This window comes from Hemiscyllium ocellatum, chromosome 8 (genome assembly GCF_020745735.1).
Source record: "Hemiscyllium ocellatum isolate sHemOce1 chromosome 8, sHemOce1.pat.X.cur, whole genome shotgun sequence".
Lineage (NCBI taxonomy): Eukaryota > Metazoa > Chordata > Chondrichthyes > Orectolobiformes > Hemiscylliidae > Hemiscyllium > Hemiscyllium ocellatum.
In genome coordinates this window covers 119,811,271-119,838,455 of record NC_083408.1, presented here as the reverse complement: position 1 = coordinate 119,838,455, position 27,185 = coordinate 119,811,271, and the positions used below count along the sequence as shown (strand labels likewise).

The following is a 27,185-nucleotide window of genomic DNA, read 5'->3' as shown; positions in this document are numbered from 1 at the left end:
GATCATTTATGTATATTACAAACAACAGTGGCCCCAGCACTGATCCCTGTGGAACACCACTGGTCACCTTTCTCCATTTCGAGAAACTCCCTTCAACTACTACTCTCTGTCTCCTGTTGCTCAACCAGTTCTTTATCCACTGAGCTAGAACACCGTGCACACCATGTGACTTCACTTTCTACATTAGTCTACCATGGGGAACCTTATCAAACACCTTACTAAAGTCCATGTATATGACATCAACAGCCCTTCCTTCATCAATCAACTTGGTCAATTCTTCAAAGAACTCTATTAAGTTGGTAAGGCATGATCTCCCCCGCACAAAACCATGTTGCCTATCACTGATAAGCTCATTCTTTTCTAAATATAAGCAGATACTTTCCCTCCAGCAACTTTCCCATCACTGACGTCAGGCTCACTAGTCTGTAGTTACCTGGAATATCCCTACTAACCTTCATGAGCAACCCTCCAATCCTCCGGCACTTCGCCTGTGTTTCAGTAAACGGAATTCAATCCAGAAAAATGGAATTGAATCAGACATGACAGGGAGGGAAGTAAAAGGGAGGGGGGTGGGGGGGTGGCGTTGCATTGCTGGTCAGGGACGATATCACGGCTGTGCTAAAGGAGGACACTATGGCGGCCTTGGGTAGTGAGGAATTATGGGTGGAGCTGAGAAATAAGGGTGCAGTTACATTGTTGGGGCTGTATTATAGACCTCCCAACAGTGAGCGTGAGGTAGAAGAACAAATAGGTAAACAGATTATGGAAAGATGTAGAGGCAATAGGGTAGTGGTGATGGGAGATTTTAATTTTCCCAACAATGACTGGGATGTACTTAGCGTCAGAGGTCTGGATGGGGTAGAATTTGTAAGAAGCGTCCAGGAGAGTTTTCTAGAGCAGTATGTCAATAATCCGATGAGGGAAGGGGCCATGTTGGACCTGGTACTGGGGAACGAGCCAGGACAGGTGGTAGATGTTGCAGTGGGGGATTTCTTTGGGAACAGTGACCACAATTCTGTAAGTTTTAGAATACTCATAGATAAAGAACAAAGAAGCAAAGAACTAAAAATTTACAGCCCAGGAACAGGCCCTTCGGCCCTCCAAGCCTGAGCCGATCCAAATGTACTGTCTAAACCTGTCGTCCAATTCCTAAACATCTGTATCCCTCTACTCCCCACCTACACATGCATCTGTCCAGACGCATCTTAAATGAATCTACCGTGCCTGCCTCTACCACCTCTACTGGCAACACGTTCCAAACGCCCACCACCCTCTGTGTGAAGTACTTGCCGCATGTATCCCCCTTAAACTTTCCATTTCTTACTTAGAAAGCATGACCTCTCATTATTGAATCCTTCACCCTGGGAAAAAGCTTGTCTCTATTCACCTTGTCTATACCCGTCATGATTTTATAAACCTCAATCAGGTCCCCCCTCAATCTCCTTTTTTCTAATGATAACAAACCTAATCTACTCAACCTGTCTTCATAGCTAGCACCTTCCATATCAGGCAACATCCTCATAATCCTTCTCCGCACCCTCTCCAAAGCTTCCACATCGTTTAGGTAACATGGTGACCAATTGAGTAAACTGCTGAAGTCCATATTGATGCCCTGGGGTTGAAGTGTTCCGAGGCAGAAGATGAGGCGTTCTTCCTCCAGGTGTCGGGTGGTGAGGGAGCAGCGGTGGAGGAGGCCCAGGACCTCCATGTCCTCAGCAGAGTGGGAGGGGGAATTAAAATGTTCGGCCACGTGGCAGTGGGCTTGATTGGCGCGGGTGTCCCAGAGACGTTCCCTAAAGCGCTCTGCTAGGAGGTGTCCAGTCTCCCCAATGTAGAGGAGACTGCATCGGGAGCAACGGATATAATAAATGATATTGGTGCCTGTGCAGATAAAACTTTGGATGTAGAATGTGAGGGAATACTAAACTTGGCCAAGGACAATTATATCAAAATTAGTCTGGAGCTTGGAAATGTGGAATGGACGCAGCTATTTGAAGGGAAGCCCACGTTTGAGATGTGGGAGGCTTTCAAAGATAGGTTAAAGATGGTGCAGGATAGGAAGGGCAAGATTCGTGAACCATGGATAACAGGAGGAATTATACCACCAGCCAGGAGGAAAAGGGAAGCGTACGTAAGGTCTAGGCAGTTAAGGTGAAGGAACCCTTAGGAGGCAATGATCATAACATCAAATTTACTCTCTATTTTGAGAGGGAGAAGATAGATTCAGAGGTAACGGTATTTCAGCTGAATAAAGGCAACTGCAGAAGCATGAGGGTGATGCTGCTTAGAATTGACTGGGAGAGGAGCTCAGCAAGAACAGCCATGGCATGAGTTTCTGGGAGTAATTCAGGAGACACAGCAGAAATTCATCCAGAGGGAGAAAAGCATGGTGCAGGGAGGATGAGGTAAAAACAATGACTGCAGATGCTGGAAACCAGATTCTGGGATAGTGGTGCTGGAAGAGCACAGCAGTTCAGGCAGCACCCAAAATACAGTGAAATCGACGTTTTGGGCAAAAGCCCTTCCCTTTTATTCCTGATGAAGGGCTTTTGTCTGAAACATCGATTTCTCTGCACTTTGGATGCTGCCTGAACTGCTGTGCTCTTCCAGCACCACTGATCCAGATACAGGGAGGATGAGGCAATCCTGGCTGACTAGGGAAGTCAGGGGGATAGCATAAATGGCAAAAGAGAAAGCATATGAAGTTGTGAACAGCAGTGGAAAATATGAGGCTTAGGAAGCTTACAAAGACCAACAAAAAAAGAAATAAGGAGGGAGAAGATTTAATATAAGGGTAAGCTAGCCAGTAATATAAAGGAAGTCTGTAAGAGTTTCTTTAGATACATAAAGAGCAAAAGTGGACATTGGGCCAATGGAAAATGACACAGGAGAAATAGTTGTGGGGAACAGAGAAATGGCTGAGGAACTGAATAATTATTTCACGTCGGTCTTTGCACGAAGACATGAGTAATCTCCCAAAAGTTGAAGAGAGTGAGGTGGCAGAGCTGAGTATAGTGGCCATCGCCAAGGAGAAGGTGCTAGAAAAACTGAATAGCCTGAGAGTGGATATGTCACTTGGACCAAGTGGACTAACAGAGTTCTAACGGAGATAGCTGAAGGAGGTGTTAATGGTTAATCTTTCATGAATCACTACACGGGAAAATGGCTAATGTAGCCCCCTTGTTTACAAAGGGAGTAAGGCAGAAGACAGGAAATTACAGACCACTTAGCCTAACCTCGGTCGTGGGTAAGATCCTGGAATCCATCATGAAGGATGAGATTCCTGAATATTTGGAAGTATATGGTAAAATAGTGTAGAGTCAACGTAGTTCCATCAAGGGTAGGTCATGCCTGACAAATCTGTTAGAATTCTTTGATGAAGCAACGGGCAGATTAGACTAAGGGAAACTAAAGAATGTTCTACCTGGACTTCAAGAAGGCTTTGACAAGGTTCCATACAGGAGGTTACTGAATCGGGTAAGGGCCCATGGTGTTCCAGGCAAGATGCTAGCATGGATAGAAGCCTGGCTTTCTGCCAGACAGCCGAGTGTGGGGATAAAAGGGTCCGTCTCAGGATGGCAGCTCGTGTTCTGCAAGGCTATGTGTTGGGACCACAACTTTTCACTTTATACAGACATGATCGAGGTGAAGGAGCTGAGGGCAATCTAGCTAAGTTTGCAGGTGATACAAAGGTAGGTTGAGGGACAGGTAGCTTTGAGGATGTGGGGAAGCTGCAGAAGGATTGTACAGGTGAGGAGAGTGGGCAAAAAAAAGTGGCAGATGGATTACAACACTGAGAAAGTGAGAGGTCATGCATTTTGGTAGGAAAAATAGAGACTCTGACTGTTTTCTTAATGAGGAGAAAATTCAGAAGTTTGAAGTGCAAAGAAGCTTGGGAGTTCTAGTCCAGGATTCTCTCAAAGTAAATTTGCAGGTTGAGTCAGTAGTTAGATTAGATTACTTTACAGTGTGGAAACAGGCCCTTCAGCCCAACAAGTCCACACTGACCCTCTGAAGAGCAACCCACCCAGACCCATTCCCATACATTTAACCCTTCACCTAACACTACACACAATTTAGCATGGCCAGTTCACCGAACCTGCATGTTTTTGGACTGTGGGAGGAAACTGGAGCACCCGGAGGAAACCCACGCAGGCATGGACAGTTCCTTAAGGCTGGAATTGAACCCGGATCTCTGGCACTGTGAGGCAGCAGTGCTAACCACTGTGCCGCCCATAAGCTAGGAAGGCAAATGCAATGTTGGCATTTATTTTGAGAGGACTAAAATATAAAAGCAGGGATATACACCCGAGGCTTTGTAAGACTCTGGTCAGACCACCTTTGGAGTATTGTGTGCAGTTTTGGGCCCCATTTCCGGAAGGATGTACTGGCCCCTGAGCGTGTTCAGAGGAGGTTCACGAGAGTGGTCCCAGGAATGAAAAGCTTAATATATGAGGAAACATTTGAGGACTCTGGGTCTGTACTTGATGGGGTTTATAAAGATGAGGGAGGGGATCTAATTGAAACTTACAGAATACTGAATGGCCTCGACAGAGTGGATGTTGGGAAGCTGTTTCCATTGGTAGGACAGACGAGGACCTGAGGGCACAGCCTTAGAATAAAGAGAAGACCTTTTAGAACTGAGGTAAGGAGAAACCTCTTCAGTCAGAGAGTGGTGAATCTATGGAACTCACTGCCACAGAGGCTGTGGAGGTGTGGTCATTGACACATCCGGGAGGGGGAGGGTTACCTGGACTTGTTTCAGGAGGCAGTCATACCCAGCAGATTTAAGTAATTCAAATTCAGTCAGTGATCAGGAACAAAAGGGTGTGACTGTAAGTGAAACAGGTAGGGGGATTCTGAGGTCAGGAGTGGAAGAGCCTCAGCCCCTGACTTTGTCCAACAGTATGAGATTTTTGCTCCTTGTATAGATAAGGAAAAGGACTGTAGACAGAATGAGCCAGCTGACCACGGTACCATGGTGCAGAAGGCCATTCAAGAGGGGGGAGCAAAAAGACAAGTAGTTTTTATAGGAGATTCTATAATTAGGGAGAACAGATAGAATCCTTTGTGAGCCGGATCGGGAGTCTCGCATGGTGTGTGCCTGCCCGGTGCCAGGGTGCAGGACATCTCCAACCGGCTTGAAAGGATATCGGAGCGGGAGGGGGAGAATCCGGTTGTTGTGGGTCCACGTTGGCACTAACAACATGGGCAAGGCTAGGAAGGAGAACCTGTCTGGGGAGTATCAAGCACTAGGAAGGAAATTGAAGAACCTGTCCTCGAGGGTCATAATCTCCGGATTACTGCCCGAGGCACGTGCTAATTAGCATCGGGATAAGAAACTTAGGGAAGTAAACACGTGGCTAAGGGATGGGTGTGGGAAAGAGGGTTTTCATTTCGGGGGATATTGGCATCAGTTTTGGAACTGAGGTGGGGGGTGGGATCTGTACCAATGGGACGGTCTTCAACTGAACCGATCTGGAACCAGTGTTCTGATGAAAAGGATGAATAGTGTGGTTACCATGATTTTAAACTTGAGTCGGATGGAAGGGAAAGGAAAGGCAAAAGAGAATATGGAGTTAAGTAGAAAGTTACGCAGCAGGTTAGCAAGTGTGCAGGGTTGAAGTTCAATACAGACTAGGAATGAAGCAAAAACGAAGGATAATTGGGACATATTACGAGAGGTGATGGAAATTATGAGGATAAGAAAAATAGCATTAATGTGCTTTACCTGAATGCTTGTAGTATTCGTAACAAAGTAGATGAATTACAGCACAAATCATTGTGACATGGTAGGCACCACAGAGATGTGGTTGCAGGGGGTTCAGGACAGGCAGTTAAACATCCAAGGATTTACAACTTATCAAAAAGACAGGGAGGTGGGCAGAGTGGGCAGGGTTGCCCTGTTAGTTAAGAATGAAATTAAATCTATGGCATTAAATGATATAGGGTCAGATGATGTGTGGGTGGCGTTGAGGAATCACGAAGACAAAAAAACCAGGATGGGAGTTATGTACAGACCTCCCAGCAGTGGACAGGACCAGGGATGCAAGATGTACCAGGAAATAGATAGGGCATGTCAGAAAGGCAAGGTCATAGTGATCATGGGGGAATTGAATATACAAATAGTCTGGGTGAATAATGTTGCCATTGGATCCAAAGAAAGTGAATTCATGGAATGCTTACAGGACGGCTTTTTGGAACAGCTTGTGATGGAGCCCACAAGGGAACAGGCTATTCTGGATTTAGTGCTACGTAATGAGCCAGACTTTATAAAAGATCTTAAAGAGGGAACACTTAGGAGACAGCAACCATAATATGGTAGAGTTCAGTCTGTAGTTCGAAAGAGAGAAGGCAAAATCAGATGCAATGGTGTTTAAAAAAAAAAGGTAATTACAGGGGAACTGATGAAAATCGACTAGAAGCAGAGCCTAGTGGGGAGACAGTAGAGCAACAATGGCAGAAGTTTCTGTGTGTAATTGAGGACACTGTACAGAGGTACATCGCCAAGAAAAGAAAGATTACCTGGGGCAGGAATGAGGCCACCATGGCTAACAAAGGAAGTCAGGAAATGTATCATAGAAAAAGAGAGAGCCTATAATGTGGCCAAGAGCACTGGGAAATCAGAAGATTGGGAAGACTACAAAAGTAAACTGAGGATAACAAAGAGAGAAATAAGGACGGAGAGGATCAAATGTGAAGGTAATCTAGCCAGTAATATTAGAAATGATAGTAAAAGTTTCTTTCAATACATAAGAAACAAACGACGGGCAAAACTAGAAATTGGGCCGCTCCAAATTGATGCAGGAAGGTTAGTGATGGGAGATGAGGAAATAGCTGAAGAACTTAAATACTTTGTATCAGTCCTTACAGTGGAAGGCACGAGTAATATCCAAGCAATTAAGGACAGTCAAGGGGCAGAGTTGAGTATGGTAGCCATTACAAAGGAGACAGTACTTCATAAGCTAAAGGTCTAAAAATTGATAAATCTCTTGGCCCTGATGGGCTACATCCTCGAGTTCTGAGGGAGGTGACTGAAAAAAAAGCGGAGCCGTTGATTGTGATCTTTCAAAAATCACTGGACTCGGGGAAAGTCCCAGATGGTTGGAAAATCACTGTTGTAATCCCCTTGTTCAAGAAAGGATCAAGACAAAGGATGGTAAATTATAGGCCGATTAGCCTAACCTCGGTTGTTGGTAAAATTCTAGAATCCATTGTTAAGGATGAAGTTTCTAAATTCTTGGAAGTGCAGAGTCTGATTAGAACAAGTCAACGTGGATTTAGTAAGGGAAGATTGTGCCTGACAAACCTGTTAAAACTTCTTTGAAGGAGTAGCAAGTAGATTAGACCAGGGAAACCCAGTGGATGTTATCTACCTAAACTTCCAAAAGGCCTTTGGCTGCTGAGTAAGGTGAGGGCCCATGGTGTTCGAGGTGAGCTACTGGGATGGATTGAGGATTGGCTGTCTGACAGAAGGCAGAGAGTTGGGATAAATGGTTCTTTTTCGGAATGGCAGCCGGTGACAAGCGGTGTCCCGCAGAGTTCAGTGTTGGGGCTGCAGCTGTTCACATTATATATTAATGATCTGGATGAAGGGACTGGGGGCATTCTGGTGAAGTTTGCCGATGATACGAAGTTCGGTGGGACAGGCAGGTAGTTCTGAGGAGATGGGGAGGCTACAGACGGTTTAGGAGAGTGATCCAAGAAATGGCTGATGAAATTCAATGTGAGCAAATGTGAGGTCTTGCACTTTGGAGAAAAGAGCACAGGCAAGGACCATTTTATAAATGGTGAGAAAATTCATAAAGCCAAAGTACAAAGGGATCTGGGTGCGCTAGTACAGGATTCTCTAAAGGTTACTTGCAGGTTGAGTCTGTGATTGTATTCGTTAGAGTTCAGAAGGTTGAGGGGAGATCTAATAGAAACTTACAAGATAATCCATGGCTTAGAACGGGTGGACGCTGGGAAATTGTTCCTGTCAATCGGGGATATGAGGACTTGTGGGCACAGCCTGAGAGTTAGAGGGGGTCAATTTAGAACGGAAATGAGGAGACAGTTCTTTAGCCAGAGAGTGGTGGATCTGTGGAATTCATTGCCATGAAGCGCAGTGGAGACCGGGATGTTAGATGTCTTCAGGGCAGAGATTGGTAAATTCATAATCTCGCAAGGAATTAAGGAATACTGGGAAAGTTCCAGGTAAGTGGAATTGAAATGCCCATCAACCATGATTGGATGGTGGAGTGGACTCGATGGGCCGAATGGCCTTACTTCCACTCCTATTTCTTATGGTCTTATTGAATATTTTAAGGAGATAAATAGGTTCTTGATTGTAAAGGGGATTAAGGGTTGCGGGGTGGAGTGGAATTGAGAAACTTATCAGCCATGATTGAATGGTCAAGCAGACTGGAGAGTTTGCCTTTAATTCCCATTGATTCCAGTTTTGCTCGACCTCCTTGATGTCACATTCTGTTAAATTCAGCCTTGATGTCAACATCTGTCACTCACCTCATCTCGAGAATTCAGCTCTTTTGTTCATGTTTGAAGCAAGACTGTAATGAGATCAGGAGCTGAGTGGCCGTGGCAGAACATAAACTGAACAGATGATTGCTGAGCAGGTGCTGTTTGGTAGCACTGTTGATGAACCCTTACATCACTTTACTGATGATCGAGAGCAGACCGATGGGGTAGTAAAAAATGTGGTCTGCAGATGCTGGAGATCACAGCTGCAAATGTGTTGCTGGTTAAAGCACAGCAGGCCAGGCAGCATCTCAGTAATCAACCGAATCGAATTTGTCCTGTTTACTTGTAACTAGGGCATATCTGAGCAATTTTCCACATTATCAGGTAGATGCCAGTGTTATCACTGTACTGAAACAGCTTGGCTAGGGAAGCAGCAAGTTCAGGAGCACAAGTCTTCAGTACTATTGACAGAATGTCAGGGCCCAAATCCTTTGCAGTCTCCAGTGCCTCCAACTGCTTCTTTATATTACATGAAGTAAATTGAATTGGCTGAAGACGGGTATCTGTAATGCTGGGAACCACTGGAGGAGGCCAAGATGGATCATCCATTCAGTAGTTCTGGTTAAAGATTGCTATGAGTGCATCAGCCTTACCTTTTGCATTGACATGCTGGGCTGTTTCATTATGAAGGGCATATGCCCGATATGCCTCTTTCGTGCTCCTTGAATGCTGCCTGACCAGCTGTGCTTTCCCAGCACCACACACTCAACTCTGATCACCAGCATCTGCAGTCTTCAGTTTCTCCTGGGCTCTTTCAAAACTGGGGATGGCGCTAATAATTGTTTAATTGTCCACCGCCATTCATGACTGGATGTGGAAGGATTGCCAAACTTAGATCTGATTTGTTGGTTGTGGAATTGTTCAGCTGTGTCGAACTTAGAAAGGAGTCAAGTGTCGGTGCAGTCTTGGTGGGCCAAATGAATTGTTCCTGTGCTGTACTATTCTTGTCTTTTATCACTTGCTGTGTGTGCTCTTCAACATGTAAGGAATCCTGAGCTGAAAATGTGTTGCTGGAAAAACGCAGCAGGTCAGGCAGCATCCAAGGAACAGGAGAATCGAGGTTTCGGGCATAAGCCCTTCTTTCTCCATATAAGGAATCCTGTTTGGTCACTTCACCAGGTTGACAACTCAGTTTTAGGTGTGCCTGGTGTTGTTCCTGACGTACTGTCCTGCACACTCCATTGACTCAGGGTTGGTACCCTATCATGATGGTAATGGGTGAGTGGGGGTAATGCCAGGCTGTGAGGTTATAGATTATGCTGGAGTACAATTCTGCTACTGTTGATAGCCCACAGTGCCTCATGAATACTAGATCTGTTTGATCATCTATGTCCCATTTTGCAAAGTGATTGTGCCACACGATATGATGGAAGGTATTTTCAATGGGAAAGTGGGATTTTATCTGCGCAAGAACTGTATAGTGGTCATACTTATGGATACTAGAGTGTGCTGCTGGAAAAGGGTTCATGTCTGAAACGTCGATTCTCCTACTCCTCGGATGCTGCCTGACCTGTTACGTGTTTCCAGCGCCACACTCAACTCAACTCTGATCTCCAGCATTTGCACTCTTCACTTGCTCCACATTTACTGACACTATCATGGACATGTGCATCTGCAGCCAGCAGATTGGTAAGGATGAGGTCGAGGATGGCTTTTTCCTCTTTTTCGTTCCCTCATCACCTACTGCAGACCCATTCTAGAAGCTAGGAGTTGGTCAAGTCCGAAAGGTCAATCAGTAGCACCGCTGCTGAACAACTCTTGGTGACGGACATTGAAATCCTCCCCCCACCCAGAGCTTATTTTCCTCTTTTGCCACTCCCAGTGCTTCCTCTTGAGTGTTGCTCAACATTGCAGAGAGAACATTGATTCATCACCCAAGGGAGGCATGATACATGGTCATGAGCAGGACGTTTCCTTGCCCATTTTTAACCTGAGACTCCATGATGTCTGGAGTCAATCTTGAAGACTCCCACAACAACGCTCTCCCAATTGTACACCATTGTGCTGCCACCTCAACTGAGTGTGACCTGTTGGTGAGGCTGGAAATATTCAGGGATCGTAGTGCCTGGGAAATTGTCTGTAAGGAATGATTCTGAAAGTGTGATTATGTCAATCTTTTACTTGACAAGTCAATGAGACATCTCTCCCAATTTTGGCACTAGCCTTCATATTTCATTAAGGAGGACTTTGCAGGGTCAACAGGAATACTTTTGTCTATGTTGTTTCCAGTAGCTAGATCAGCACCAGGTGACCCATCGATATAATTTGTTTGTTTAGACTTTATAGTAATTGATACAACTCAGTCGCTTGCTCGACTATTTCAAAGAGCAGATGACAGTCCATCTCAACCACATTGCTGTGGGATGGAATCACATCTAGGCCAGATTGGCTAGGAATTTCAGAGTTTTTCCCCTGAAAGTCATCAGTGAACCAGATATGTTTTTTCTGACAATTGACATTGTTTTTATGGTTATTAGTAGATTCTTAGTTCCTGGTACCTGATTTCAAATTTTGCCAACTGTTGTTGCAGGATTTGAACTTAGGTTCCCATTCACTGAGTTTCTGTATTAACAGTCTGTTAATTTCCTGATTAAGATTAGGGATTGATTTAAGAAAGGGGAAAATAGAGTCGCTTGTGGGATGTAAAATCTCTCTAAAGGTTTCAATAGGAATGTGAAGAATAAAACATTGGTGCAGGCAAATGTAGGTCCCTTCCAACTGTAACAATATCTAACAAAAGACACTGTCCCTATCCATCACCTTAAATATTCTTTTCTTTCATCAGTGACATGAAGTGACAGCAGTGTGTGCAGTCCACAAGTTTCAAAGCAGCAACTCCCTAATCTTCCAAACCACAATCTCTACCACCTAGAACACCTCTGACAGCAGATCCATGGGAAAAGCATTACATGAATTTCCTCTTCAGGTTACACCATCCTGATATGCAGTGGAATGAGGGGTGGTAATATAATTACAACTGCCTCCACAACAGTTCTGTGGGTTGATCAACACAACATAAACATCAACAACTTCTGAAAGGCAGCGTACTACCACTTTTTGAAGGATAATTAATTTGGGAGAGATGGAAAATAAATGCTGGCCAGCCAGCAATGCACATGTTCTCTCAATCAGCAAATCACCCTCACACTTCTGTTTATGAAAATAGACAATGGAACTGGCTGATGGCTAACTAAACTCTCCAGGAAGTTTATTATCATCTCTTTTCTGTAAAAGTAAATAAGATTCAGTTTACTTTTTTATGGCCTTGTTTAAATGCATAGCATCTTTTAATGACCTCTCTTACTTGACAGTTTGAACTACGATTATAATTACCAATTCATTTCAATATACTTTTAATTTTCTAAATTGAAAAACCCATGCAATGTGCCTGTTCTAACAAAGTCTTTTGCTTTCATAGGGCCTTCGTTTCTCGGGGACAAATGAGAGTGAATATAGAGTTTATTTATTGGGAAACCCTGTAAGTACTCAACCAGCAGCCTAGAAAATAAAGTATTGCCTAATCATGAGAGAAAACACTGCAGAAAGATGACTGTTGCAGATTGAACCAATTAACATAGAAATGCTGTGTCAGACCAACCAATCTTTTAATGGCCTCTCCCAGTCAGATGAACACTGTCAAAAAGCTGTTCAGGGTGTTGCTGCTTTCCAGTGTCAGTTGTAAAATATTAGACGGATAGAAGCCATGTGCTTGTTATTTGGAAGTGATATCAAATCAACATTCTCCATATCCTTGCAGATGTTTTCAATTCAAGTATTAATCAAATTTCCTTTTAAAAATTGCTGTTAAATCTGTTGTTGAATACTTTTGTAAGAGTGCATTCTAGATCACAACTTTCTGTATTGTTTCATGCCATTTGATTATTTTTCAAGTTGCCTTATATTTGCAAATCTTCAGTTGCTGATAATTCTGCTTCTCCTTACTGAAGTTATCAAAACCCTTCATGATACCATGGATAAACTGCCAGGACCAGATATAATGTGCCCCAGGCTTTTAAAATCAAAAGTGAGAGAGGAAATAATAGAACATCTGGCTATCACTCTACCATATGCAATATAGTGCTGGAAGATTTGAAGGACTGCTAATGTTGTATCCTCCTTTTAAAAAGGACAGGCGATCGATTGACTGAATAATTACAGGCCAGTCAGCCTAACTCCAGTAATGAACAAATCATTGGTTAGATCCCGCATTGAAGTACTGTGAGCAGGTCTGGACACCACACCTTTAGAAGGGTTTATTGGCCTTGGAGGGAGTACAATGTAGGTTTACAAGAATGACACCTGGACTTCAGGGGTTAAGTTATGAGCAGAGGTTATGCAAATTAAGCCCACTTTTATTTTGAGAATTTAGGAGGGCATGGGAAGAACTGAGTAAAGTCTTGTAGCTATTAACAGGAAAACACAGGATGGCCAAAGATCATTTTTTTTCCACTGTTTGGGAATTCCAGAGCTGGGGGTACAGTTCTAAACATTAGGACTAGAGTGTTCAGGAGCGATATTTGGAGGCACTTTAAAGTTGGCAGAGGTTTGGAACTCTCCTCCACAAGTGGCAGTTGATGCTAGATCAGCTGTTAATTTTAAATTTAAGACAGATAAATGTTTAAGCAAAGCTTTAAAGGATATGGACCAAAGGCAGGTATTTGAAGGTCAGTCACAGATCGACAATGATTTCATTAAATGGTGGAATAAGCTAAAGGGGCTGAATGGAGCAGGAGAATCAACGTTTCAGGCATAAGTCCTTCATGTAGGATGCTGCCTGACCTGCTGTGCTTTTCCAGCACCACATTCTCAACTCTAATCTCCTGCAGCTGCAGTCCTCACTTTTGCCTTAAGGGGCTGAATGGTCTACTCCTGTTCCTGCATACTTCTGAGACAGAATAAACGACCAATTTCAAAGGCACATTGTAATCAAACATAGCTGACATGGATTTGTGACAGGAAGAGCATGTCTGATGAACTTGATTGAAGTTTTTGAGAAAGTGACCTGGAGGATAGAATAAATAAAAAGGCACAGGAGCAGGCCCTTTGGCCCACCAAGGCTATGTAAAAGCATATAGCACCAGGTTATCGTCCAAGAGGCTTATTTAAAATCACAAGCTTTTGGAGCATTGCCTTTTCAGCAGGTAACGTGAAGGGAAGCACACAGGCACAGAATGTATCGGCAAAGAAATCAAAAGATAGTAGAGATCGTGAGTGGAGTGTCAACAGGCTGAATAATAAGTCTCTGCAACTGATAAAGAATGTCAGACAGTGTGAGTAAAGCTGAGTCGCAAGTGAAAGGATGACATATGATTCAGTTAATTGAGGCAGAGAGCTGATTATAAAAAATTAAAAATAAGATGTTGCTTGCCTGGATGAGTGTGACTCCAATAAAAGCTCAACACCATTTAGGATAAAGCAGTCTGCTTGATTGGCACCATATCCACAAATATTCTCTCCACCATCAATGCTCAGTAGCTCATTTCCATGATGGATTGCAGAAATTCATCAAGGCCCCTTTGACATCACCTTCCAAACGGTGTGCTGTTACAAGGAAGGACAAGGGCAGTAGTTACATCGGAACATAAACAGCCCTTGTTTCCACATGAAAATCCTGCAACTGCCTTCCTAACAGCACTGTGCATGACTGCAGTGATCAAGAACACAGCTCACTACTACCTTCCCATGGGCAGTCAGATGGGCAACAGATGGTGGCCCAACCAGAAACATCATCTACGTGCAAATCCAGACCCAATGTAGTTCACTCTTCACTTCACTTTGAACAATTGTGGATGACAATAAATTTGACCTGGCCGGTGATGTCCATTTCTTGTGAATGTGAAAAGAAAAATCAGGTACCAACCCCAGGTTTTTGTTTTCAAAGAGAAACAACTGCAGCATATCTGGTCTCTCTCTCTATAGCTGAATCGCACCAACTCAGGCTGCTTCCTGGTAATTGCATCCTCTGTATTGCAATTATGTCTTTCCTATAATGCGATGAGTAAGGTGTACATTGTACTCCAGCTGTGGACTACTTAACATATAAATAACTAGTGACCAAGGGGCCTTAAAAGATCATGTCGAGTTGCTTTTCTATTTTTTTCCCCAGAGATTATCAATATCATTTTTAAATTGGTTGTAGTCCAAGGTACTGTCTCCCATATTCAGGATCCTTTATCTATTGCATCCTTCACGAATTGAGAGGACTCTAAACTGTCCAACCACCTTGTCCCATTGAATCATAGAATGTGTGGGGATGTGATGATATGCTTATTACCTGCTCCATGAACTGTATTCATGATCACTTAACTTGTAAAATTCAAGATCAAATAGACCAAAAGTCATGGTTTTGTTTAAACAGATTTAAAAGTTCACTTAAGGTTACTCCTGTAAGTTCTTTACTAATAAAGAAAATTTATTACAGGAAATTACAGATATCAAAGTTAGAATAAGTATCAAGTAAGATGAAAGGTGTACTCGAAGAAAGCAACTCCCAGGTGAATGGTTGTGGCCTGTTGCTCAAATTCCTTGTTGTTGAAGTGATGAGGTTAACGTCTGAAATCCCGTCCAGGAGCTGCAATGACTTCTCCATTTGAACGGTTATTGTTATTTTCATAGGTAGACTCTGCAGAACAGCAGACTTTGGGAGAGTGAAAATGGGATCATTTCTGACTTTTGGTTCTGCTGACACAGCTGCCTAGTTACTTCACAATAGATTCTCAACTTTCTCAAGATCTCTCTTTGTCCTTCTGTCTCTGTCTCTGCCTGAATAGTTTGAGAGCGCGATGATGGATATGATTTGCCCCCACTGGGTGTGTTTTCAGAAGGGGCAACACATAAAATAAGGTGGGCACTGAAATTAGCAGTGTGCTCACCATATGTGAATAAATGAAGAACAGTCAATCATTTGACACATATATTACCTTCCCCGTGTTATAATACGGTAAAAGTGGCAATCTTTTGCTTTTAAATTAGCAGGGAAAATATTGGAATACTGTCTTTGGAGATGGCTCTTTGCCCATTTTTACACCCACTCGAATGCTGGTAGTTTTTTCTTTTTCTACCAGTATCTTAAAACCCGCCCCTCCATCCACACCCTGTTGCCCAATGCCCCTGTCTGAGATTCCATTGAACATACCTTGTTAACCTGCCTGCAGTCCCAGCAGTCCCCACGATGGAGCTCTTGACTGGTCAGGAATGTTGGAACTGCTGGACTTTAGATTAACCAGCTGCTCTGCACAAATTAAGCTGCCTACAACTCTGGTTGCAGGGCAGTCTTGATCTGTTGGCTCACCATCAATTCTATTTCAGTGAGCCATTCACCATCACCACCTGTATAGTCCTGCCTCTCGCTCTCTAGTTCTCTCTTTCTCTTTCTCTTTCTCTCTCGAGTCATAGAGATGTACAGCATGGAAACGGACCCTTCAGTCCAACCCGTCCATGCCGACCAGATATCCCAATCCAGTCTACTCCCACCTGCCAGCACCCGGCCCATATCCCTCCAAACCCTTCCTATTCACATACCCATCCAAATGCCGCTTTAATGTTACAATTGTACCAGCCTCCACCACATCCTCTGGCAGCTCATTCCATACACGTACCACCCTCTGCGTGAAAAAGTTGCCCCTTAGGTCTCTTTTATATCTTTCCCCTCTCACCCTAAATCTATGCCCTCTAGTTCTGGACTCCCCGACCCCAGGGAAAAGACTTTGTCTATTTATCCTATCCGTGCCCCTCATAATTTTGTAAACCTTTATAGGGTCACCCCTCAGCCTCTGACGCTCCAGGGAAAACAGCCCCAGTCTGTTCAGCCTCTCCCTGTAGCTCAGATCTTCCAACACTGGCAAAATCCTTATAAATCTTTTCTGAACCCTTTCAAGTTTCACAACATCTTTCCGATAGGAAGGAGACCAGAATTGCACACAATATTCCAACAGCCTAACCAATGTCCTGTACAGCCGCAACAGGACCTCCCAATTCCTGTACTCAGTACTCTGACCAATAAAGGAAAGCATACCAAACATCGCCTTCACTATCCTATCTACCTGCGACTCCATTTTCAAGGAGCTCTGAACCTGCACTCCAAGGTCTGTTTGTTCAGCAACACTCCCTAGGACCTTACCATTAAGTGTATAAGTCCTGCTAAGATTTGCTTTCCCAAAATGCAGCACCTTGCATTTATATGAATTAAACTCCATCTGCCACTTCTTAGCCCATTGGCCCATCTGGTCCAGATCCTGTTGTAATCTGAGGTAACCCTCTTCGCTGTCCACTACATCTCCAATTTTGGTGTCATCTGCAAACTTACTAACTGTACCTCTTATGCTCACATCCAAATCATTTATGTAAATGACAAAAAGTAGAGGACCCAGCACCGATCCTTGTGGCACTCCACTGGTCACAGGCCTCCAGTCTGAAAAACAACCCTCCACCACCACCCTCTGTCTTCTACCTTTGAGTCAATTCTATATCCAAATGGCTAGTTCTCCCTGTATTCCATGAGATCTCACCTTGCTAACCAGTCTCCCATGGGGTACCTTGTCAAACACCTTACTGAAGTCCATAGAGATCACATCTACTGCCCTGTCCTCATCAATCTTCTTTGTTGCTTCTTCAAAAAACTCAATCAAGTTTGTGAGACATGATTTCTCACGCACAAAACCATGTTGACAATCCCGAATCAGTCCTTGCTTTTCCAAATACATGTACATCCTGTCCCTCAGGATTCCCTCCAACAACTTGCCCACCACCGAGGTCAGGCTCACCGGTCTGTAGTTCCCTGGCTTGTCTTTACCACCTTTCTTAAACAGTGGCACCACGTTTGCCAACCTCCAGTTTTCCAGCATCTTACCCGTGACTATCGATGATACAAATATCTCAGCAAGAGGCCCAGCAATCACTTCTCTAGCTTCCCACAGAGTTCTTGGGTACACCTGATCAGGTCCTGGGGATTTATCCACCTTTAACCATTTCAAGACATTCAGCACTTCCTCCTCTGTAATCTGGACATTTTGCAAGATATCACTGTGAGAAATGGGGAAGGGTATTGTTTTCGCACATGTAGCAAAAAGGGTAGTGATAATAAGCTTAAGCCTAGCGCTGACAAACAAGTATAGAGGGCAGTTTCACCATCTGTTTACCTACAGTCTATATCTTCCATATCCTTTTCCACAGTAAATACTGATGCAAAATGTTCATTTAGTATCTCCCCCATTTTCTGTTGCTCCACACAAAGGCCGCCTTGCTGATCTTTGAGGGACCGTTTTCTCTCCTTAGTTACCCTTTTGTCCTTAATATATTTGTAAAAACCCTTTGGATTCTCCTTAATTCTATTTGCCAAAGCTATCTCATGTCCCCATTTTGCCCTCCTGATTTCCCTCTGAAGTATACTCCTACCTCCTTTATACTCTTCTAAGGATTTACTCGATCGATCCTGTCTATACCTGACATATGCTTCCTTCTTTTTCTTAACCAAACCATCAATTTCTTTAGTCATCCAGCATTCCCTCTGCCTACCAGCCTTCCCTTTCACCCTGACAGGAATATACTTTCTCTGGATTCTTGTTATCTCATTTCTGAAGTCTTCCCATTTCCAGCCGTCCCTTTACCTGTGAACATCTGCCTCCAATCAGCTTTTGAAAGTTCTCGCCTAATACCGTCAAAATCGGCCTTTCTCCAATTTAGAACTTCCAAGTTTTAGATCTGGTCTATCCTTTTTCCATCTCTATTTTAAAACGAATAGAATTATGGTCGCTGGCCCCAAAGTGCTCCCCACTGTCACCTCAGTCACCTGCCCTGCCTTATTTCCCAAGAGTAGGTCAAGGTTTGCACCTTCTCTAGTAGGTACATCCACGTACTGAATCAGAAAATTATCTTGTACACACTTAAGAAATTCCTCTCCATCTAAACCTTTAACACTATGGCAGTCCCAGTCGATGTTTGGAAAGTTAAAATCCCTGACCATAACTACCCTATTATTCTTACAGATTGCGGAGATCTCCTTACAAGTGTGTTTCTCAATTTCCATCTGACTATTGGGGGTCTATAATACAATCCCAATAAGGTGACCATCCCTTTCTTGTTTCTCAGTTCCACCCAAATAACTTCCCTGGATGTATTTCCGGGAATATCCTCCCTCAGCACAGCTGTAATGTTATCCCTTATCAAAAATGCCACTCTCCCTCCTCTCTTGCCTCCCTTTCTATCCTTCCTGTAGCATTTGTATCCTGGAACATTAAGCTGCCAGTCCTGCCCATCCCTGAGCCATGTTTCCGTAATTGCTATGATATCCCAGTCCCATGTTCCTAACCATGCCCTGAGTTCATCTGCCTTCCTTGTTAGACCCCTTGCATTGAAATAAATGCAGTTTAATTTATTCGTCCTACCTTATCCCTGCCTGCCCTGACTGTTTGACTCACTTCTGTTCTCAGCTGTACCCGTCTCAGATCGATCTTTCCTCACTATCTCCCTGGATCCCACCCCCCACCTTACTAGTTTAAATCCTCCTAAGCAGTTCTAGCAAATCTCCCTGCCAGTATATTGGTCCCCTCAGGTCACTTCTACCCCAAAAGAGATTTCAATTATCTAAAAATGTGAATCCTTCTCCCATATACCAGCTCCTCAGCTATGCATTCATCTGCTCTATCCTCCTACTCCTGCCCTCACTAGCTCGTAGCACTGGGATTAATCCAGATATTACGACCCTTGAAGACCTCCTTTTTTTTTAAAGATATTTTTATTAGAAATTTAATATTTTGACAGATTTACAAAAATAAACAGAACTTTCAAGCACAAACATTAATATAAAAATAGATCTTAAATATATAATCATCAAAATTCAAAGGAATGATACTAAAGAAGAAAGAAAAACAATGAAACTCAGTTAACTACTAATCTAGTCCACAATTATCCAGAGTGTATAGTTGAGTCACTTACATCCTTCAAACAAGAGAAAATGTTCTCTAATACACTCATAACAGTATAATAAAACGGAAACTGTTTCCAAACAATAAGAACAAAAAAAAACATGTTTGAATGGAGATCCTCCCCCTTGTTCTCAGGGGGCCTTACTTCCTTTCTAAAGGTCCACCATATCCTCTCCCAAACAGTGTCCCACCCTTGACCCGGGTGCTCCTTAATAGGATTTAGATATAATACCGAGCTAGAGTTAACAGTGAGCGCCCCACCCCCACCCCTCCCCACCCATACCTGAGTATATCTGATAGCATCAATGCCACGTACAAACACACATAACTATAAAATTACAACTCCAACAGATTACAGTTAAGTATAATAACATAAAATAGCAAGGGAAGACAACCCTGCTCCCAGAAGCAAAAGTAAAGTAGAGTAAAGTATCCACTTCTCCTCACGGAGTGTGGAAGAGGCAAGCCAACATAAATTGTCTCTTACGATTTATTTAAACGAGTCTAAAAGTTCCTTAGCCTCTTCTGGTGATCTAAAATTATACTCGGATCCTTCGTGGTTAAAGCATAACGTCGCTGGGTAGCGTAAGGTGTATTGAATATTTAAGTTCCTTAGACATTTCTTCACCTCATCAAACGCCTTCCTCCTTCGTGCCAAAGCCGGGGAGAAGTCCTGAAATAACATAATCTTGGATCCTTCATGGATCATGGCTTTAGGATCCTTTCCAAGATTTCTGGAGGCATCCAGGAGTATCTGCCTCTCCCTATTACTCTGCAGCCGGAACAGGACCGGGCATGGGCGCTGGTTTGGGCCAGATCCGCGTACTGCGACCCGGTAGGCCCAGTCCACCCTTACCCGGTCAGTTTCAGCCCCCAGGTTTAAAAGCTGGGGCAACCATCGCTCCAGAAATACTGCTAACTGTCCCTTCTCTTCTTGTTCAGGGAGGCCCAGAAGACGGATATTCTTTCTCCGATTTCTATTATCCAGGTCATCCATGTAGATTTCAAAGGCCCGGACTCTCTGCTCCAGAGCTCGCACCTGTTCTGCAGCTGTTTGTGCTGCAGCCTCGGAGGTCGTGGCCTTTAGCTCCGCCCCCTCCACGCGGCCCTGTAATTCCTCGAGAGCCTGGCTGTGCTTTTGTAACTTTTCTTCGAATGAGTTCCATCTCTGTCTGGATTCTACAATGAAATTGACGAGTGTCGTTTCCAGCCTGGCAATCATCTCTTCAAGGCCTGTTTTTACATCAGCTGCAGCCGGAGGAGGAGAGGAGGGTGGGGGAGGGGTCTTTGTTTTCTGAGAGCTGCGGGATCCCTTTGGTTTACTCATTATCCACTTAATATTAAACTGCTTAAATATAATAGTAAACAGCTAATTAAGGTTAGAAAATGTTTTTGGGTGGTTTGGTAAGTGTGGTGGGGGTGAGTAACTCACTTTACCCAGGTTTTGGGAAGAGCACTGTAAACTCAGACTTGCTGAGTCGCCGCCATCTTGGATCCCCCGAAGACCTCCTTTTTAAATTTCTGCCAAACTCTCTAATCTCCCTTCAGAGTCTCAACCTTTTCCCTTCCAATGTCATTGGTTCCAATGTAGACAATAACCTCCTGCTGGCCCCTCTCCCCCGTGAGAACATTCTGCACCCTCTCTGAGACATCCTTGATCCTGGCACCAGGGAAACAACACACCATTCTGCTTTTTCTCTGACTACAGAATCCCCTAACACAATTGATCTCTTGGAAGCCGACGTATCCCCTCATTGCATTAGAGCCAATCTCAATGACTGTTTGTGCTACATTCCCCTGAGAATCCATCGTACATTTTCCAAAACAGCACACCTGTTTGAAATGGGTATATTCACAAAAGACTCCTACTCTATGTGCCGACCCCTCTCACCCTTCCTGGAGTTAACCCATCTGTGAGACTGTATCTGAGACTTTCCCCCCGCTTCCTATAACTGCCATCCATCACACTGTTGCAAATTCCTCATCACTTCTATCTGTCTCTCCAACCGATCCACTCGATCTGATAAGATTCGCATCCAACAGCATTTATGGCAGATATAATCCACAGTAACCTTAAACTCTCTTTAAACTCCCACATCTGACAAGAAGTACATCTCACTGCAAAGGCCATTTTTGCTCCTTCACAATCTACAGACCCAGAAAATAACACTGTCTTATTCCTCTACAAACACTGCACCAGATTAAATTAATAGCTATGGCTTATATTTTGAGTTTAGTCAAGAAACTTATCTCCAAAAACACATAAAGAATCCACTATACTCACTACTGCAGCCTTTCTCTTGGACAGACTTAAAACAACAATTAACTTACCTGATTCTGTTCTGTGAACTTCGCCCAACAGTTCCTCCTAGATCAGTTGTGAATTTCACTGTTTGTTAATTTTCCCAGATGCACTCCGATGTCCAGCGATACACGAATTCAAACAGCAAAGGCGGTAACTGTGCATGGTTCGTTCTCTCTCTCTCTCTCTCTCTCACTCACTCTCTCTCTCTCTCTCTCTCTCTCTCTCACTCTCACACACACCATGTGCTTCCTCTGTCTGTTCTTCTCCCTTTAAAACTGCTGTTGTTTTGATTTTTTGTTCCCTAAAGTTCCAAAACAATGCAACAGCGTATAAAACAGTAATTGCGGCTCCTGGAATTCGAGGAAATCACTTTCAACACCTAAAATACCTCAAAAAAAAAGGAGCAGCTCTTACAGCCAGAAATTTTTCCCATCCTCCATCTTGGATTACCCAGAATTCTCTTGTTCTAGCTCTCTCTCTCTCTCTCTCTCTCTCTGTCTCTCTCTGTCCCTCTCTCTCTCACTCTCTTTCTATTTGTCTAATCCTCTGTCTGTCAACTCTTTCCGTTGGGGCAGTATAGTGTCCCAGTAGTTCGCATTGCTGCCTCACAGTGCCAGGGACTTCGTTCATTTACAGCCTCAAGCAACTGTGTGTGGGGTTTGGACATTCTTCCAGTGTCTGCGATGGTTTCCTCCGGATGCTTGGTTTCCTCCCACAGTCCAAAGATGTGCAGATTAGGTGGGTTGGCCATGCTAAATTCCCCATGGTGTTCTGGGTTGTGTAAGTTAGGTGGATTAGCCATGAGAAATGCAGTGTTGCAGGGTGAGGCGAGTATGATCTTGGGAGAGTTGGTGTGAACTTATTGGGCTGAATGACCTATTTTCACACTGTAGGGATTCTATGATGTCTGTCTCTCGTGTTCTTTCAGTTTATCTGTCTATGTCCTTCCCCGGTCTTTCTACCTGTCTGTGTCTCTCCCTCTCCTTCTGACAATCTGTGCGTCTCATCCATCTCTCTCCCTCGCTTGCTGTCCAGACAGGTTGAAGTTTTTTGTGTTATCTGCTGAGCTAAGATGGGTGCTGTTCCATTCCAGGGACACTCTTATTGAATTCCAACTTAGAGTTTCTCAAAACAAAAAGAACCGGAGATCTGAAAAAGGGTCACTGGACCTGAAATGTTAACTCTGCTTTCTCTCCACAGATGCTGCCAGACCTGCCGAGTTTTTTTCCAGTAATTTCTGGTTTTGTTATACATATTCACGTTAAGTTGTCCAGGACTTTATTAACTATTGGACAAGAGCTGGGGTTTACAATCTGGTTTGCACTCAGCTATGTATTTACATTTTACTTTTGGCCAGTTACAGTCAGATTAGCTTTGTTTTCAAAAGGCAGTTAATTTTGTACAAATTACTGGATCGTGACTGCACAATCCTGACAACAATGTCGGGAATGAATCTACTACAAGGTACTTGGAGGTGTTTGGTGATGAATAAAGTCAGTCTCTGGAAATCTCCCTGATCTGTTCTTGTTAATGAATGTTTGCCAGATATCACTGGTTCTATCAAAGTGAAGGAGTTCTCTAGCTTTTGGACTAACTGTTCTCCCCTCTTTAGGTAATTTGGTGGCTAAATCTGTCCAGTCTCGTTCTCTACATGATTTTCTCAAGCATTACAGCCATCTACTTGCAACGTGGATATCTGCCAGTTCAGTGTGTCAGAGGTCAGGAAATCCAATCAGATCTCATTGCATTCCAGTCCCATGTTAGTGTTTACAGTGTTCAGACCTTATTTTTGAACTAACATGTTTTGTCTGTATGTCGAAGGTCATGAGATGCTGTTCTTGTCTTATGGTGAAAGGTGACCCCTCTTCCCTGTGACAGGGATGGCGGGTAGGCTGCGGACCTGCCGAGTTTCTCGGATATTCTGTGTTTGTCACAGGAACCCGTAGGCCAGTTATCTTGATATATATTTTGGCAACTATATTAGAATCACTCATTAAGAGATTATTGCTGGGCCTATAGAAAATCTCCAAGTGATTAGGAACAGTCAGCATGGTGTGGGAAAGGGAAATCATGTTTAAGCAAGATTTTGGAGTTCTTTGAAGAGTGGATGTGCTGTGGAGAAAGGGGACAGAGTCTGTAGACATACTGGATTTGGATTTCCAGAAGCCATTGAGCAAAGTGCCAAATCAAAATTGTTGCTCAAAGTTGGAGCAACAGTATATAAAAATATAAAAATCAATAGCAAAAGTAGGCCATTTGGCTCTTTTGAGCCTGCTCAACTTTTCAATAGGATCATGTCTGATCCTGCATCTCAATGCCACATGCCCCCCCGCACCCCCCCCCAATCACTCTATACCCCTCTGCCTTTACTACCTAAACATATATTATCTTTGATATATATTCAGTGACTTGGCCTCCATACCCTTCTGTGCTCGAGAAATCACAGGTTCACTGCCCTCTGAGTGAAGAAATGTTTCCTCATCTGTATTATTTGCCTACCCAGCATTGTGAGACTATGTCCCCTGGTTTTAGAACAAAGAAAATTTATAGCGCAGGAACAGGCCCTTCGACCCTTCAATCCTGAGCCGATCCAAATGTACTACCTAAACCTGTCGGTCAATTCCTAAGCATTTGTATTCCTCTGCTCCCCACCTACTCACGTGTCTGTCCAGATGCATCTTAAATGAATCTACCATGCCTGCCTCTACCACCTCTGCTGGCAACGTGTTCCAAACGCCCACCACCCTCTGTGTGAAGTACTTGCCACGTGTATACGCCTTAAACTTTCCACCTCTCACCTTGAAAGCATGACCTCTGGTTATTGAATCCTTCACCCTGGGAAAAAACTTGTCTCTATCCACCCTGTCTATACCCTTCATGATTTTGTAAATCTCAATCAGGTCCCCCCTCAATCTCCTTGTTTCTAGTGAAAGTAAACCTAACTTACTCAACCTCTCTTCATAACTAGCACCTTCCATACCAGGCAACATCCTCGTAAACCTTCTCTGCACCCTCTCCAAAGCATCCACATCCTTTTGGTAATGTGGTGACCAGAACTGTACAGAGTATTCTACATGCGGCCAAACCAATGTCTTGTACAATTTTAACATGACCTGCCAGCTCTTATACTCAATACCCCGTCTGATGAAGGCAAGCATACTGTATACCTTCTTGACCACTCTATCCACCTGTGCAGCAACCTTCAGGGTACAATCGACCTTCACTCCCAGATCCCTCTGCTCATCAACTTTTCCCAAGACTCTTCCATTCATTGTATAATTTGCTCTAGAATTAGTCTTGCCTAAATGCATCACCTCACATTTGTCTGGATTGAAACCCATCTGCCACTTTGCCACCCAACTCTCCAGTCTATCTATATCCTCCTGTATTCTCTGACAGTCCCCTATGCTTTCTGCTATTCCAATCTTCATGTCATCTGCAAACTTGCTGATCATACCAACAGTGCCCTCCTCCAGATCATTTATATATATCACAAACAACAGTGGCCCCAGCACTGACCCCTGTGGGACACCAATGCTCACCTTTCTCCATTTCGAGAAACTCCCTTCAACTACTACTCTCCGTCTCCTGTTGTTCAAGCAGTTCTTTATCCACCTAGCTAGAACACCCTGCACACCATGTGACTTCACTTTCTCCATTAGTTTACAATGAGGAATCTTATCAAATGCCTAACCTACTCCATGTATATGACATCAAGAGCCCTTCCTTCATCTAACAACGTGGTCACTTCTATTGAGTTGGTAAGGCACGATCTCCCCCGCACAGAACCATGTTGCCTATCACTGAGAAGCTCATTCTTTTCCAAATATAAATAGATCCTATCTCTCAGTACCCTCTCCAGCAACTTCCCCACCACCAACGTCAGGCTCACTGGTCTGTAGTTACCCGGAATAACCTTACTACCCTTGTACAGGGGGACAACTTAAGCAACCCCCCAGTCCTCCGGCACCTCACCTGTATTTAAGAATGCCACAAAGATATCTGTCAGGGCCCCAGCTATTTCCTCTCTTGCCTCCCTCAGCAACCTGGGCTAGATCCCATCCGGTCCTGGGGATTTGTCCACCTTAATACCCTCTAGCCTACCCAACACATCGTCCTACTTATGCCAACGTGATCCAGACTAATCAAACTTCTATCTCTAATCTCAACATTCTTCGTGTTCCTGTTCTCAGTGAACACTGATGCAAAGTAATCATTGAGAATCTCACCCATTCTCTCAGGTTCGGCACGCATTCTTCCTTCATTATCTTTTAGTGGACCAATCCTTTCTCTAGTTACTCACTTGTTTCTGATATAAGAGTAAAAGGCTTTGGGATTCTCCTTAATTCTGCTCGCTAAAGCTATTTCATGACCCCTTCTCGCATGCTTGATTCCTTGTTTAAGACTAGTCCTACTCATCCAATATTCCTCCAGGGCCCGTTCTGTTCTTAGCTGCCTAGACCTTATGTACACTTCCCTTTTCCTCTTGGCTAGTTGTACAATTTCTCCTGTCATCCACGGTTCACAAATCTTGCCCTTCCTATCCTTTGCCTTCAACGGGACATGCCTATCCTGCACTATCTTTAAGCTATCTTTGAAAGCCTCCCACATCTCAAATGTCGACTTCCCTTCAAATAGCTGTGTCCAATCCACATTTCCCAGCTCCTGCCTAATTTTGATATAATTGGCCTTGGCCCAGTTTAGTACTCTTCCCTTAGGACCATTCTCCTCTTTATCTACGAGTATTCTAAAACTAACAGAATTGTGGTCACTATTCCCAAAGAAATCCCCTACTGCAACTCCTACCACCTGTCCTGGCTCGTTCCCCAGTACCAGGTCCAACATGGCCCCTTCCCTCATTGGATTATTGACGTACTGGTCTAGAAAACTCTCCTGGACGCTTCTTACAAATTCTACCCCATCCAGACCTCTGACGCTAAGTGTATCCCAGTCAATGTTGGGAAAATTAAAATCTCCCATCACCACCACCCTGTTGCCTCTACATCTTTCCATAATCTGTTTCCCTATTTGTTCTTCTACCTCACGCTCACTGTTGGGAGGTCTGTAATACAGCCCCAACAATGTAACTGCACCCTTATTTCTCAGCTCCACCCATAATGCCTCACTACCCAAGACCGCCATAGAGTCCTCCTTTAGCACAGCCGTGATAGCGTCCCTGACCAGCAATGCAACGCCACCCCACCTTTTACTTCCCTCCCTGTCCTGTCTGAAGCATCTATCTCCTGGAACCTTTAGTTACCGATCATCATGCCCTTCCTTCAACCAAGTCTCTGTGATGGCAGTAATGTCATACTCCCAGGCCCCAATCCAAGCCCTAAGTTCATTTGCCTTACACACTATATCCTTGCATTAAAGCAGATGCATTTCAGGCCACCAGTTCTTTTGTGCTCACCTGCTCTCTGCCTACTCTTCCCTTT

The 27,185-nt window shown here is 43.9% G+C and overlaps 1 protein-coding gene across 2 annotated transcripts in view; it reads left to right on the top strand.

Annotated features, from left to right (window-relative positions):
• Window positions 1–27,185, top strand: part of pomt2 (protein-O-mannosyltransferase 2) — a 217,352-nt gene that overhangs the window by 163,859 nt on the left and 26,308 nt on the right. For both annotated transcript variants that reach the window (XM_060828634.1, XM_060828633.1), the window contains exons 17-18: window positions 11,939–11,998; window positions 23,360–23,465. In XM_060828634.1, the coding sequence (XP_060684617.1) occupies window positions 11,939–11,998; window positions 23,360–23,465 (166 nt within the window). The remainder of the gene's footprint in view (window positions 1–11,938; window positions 11,999–23,359; window positions 23,466–27,185) is intronic.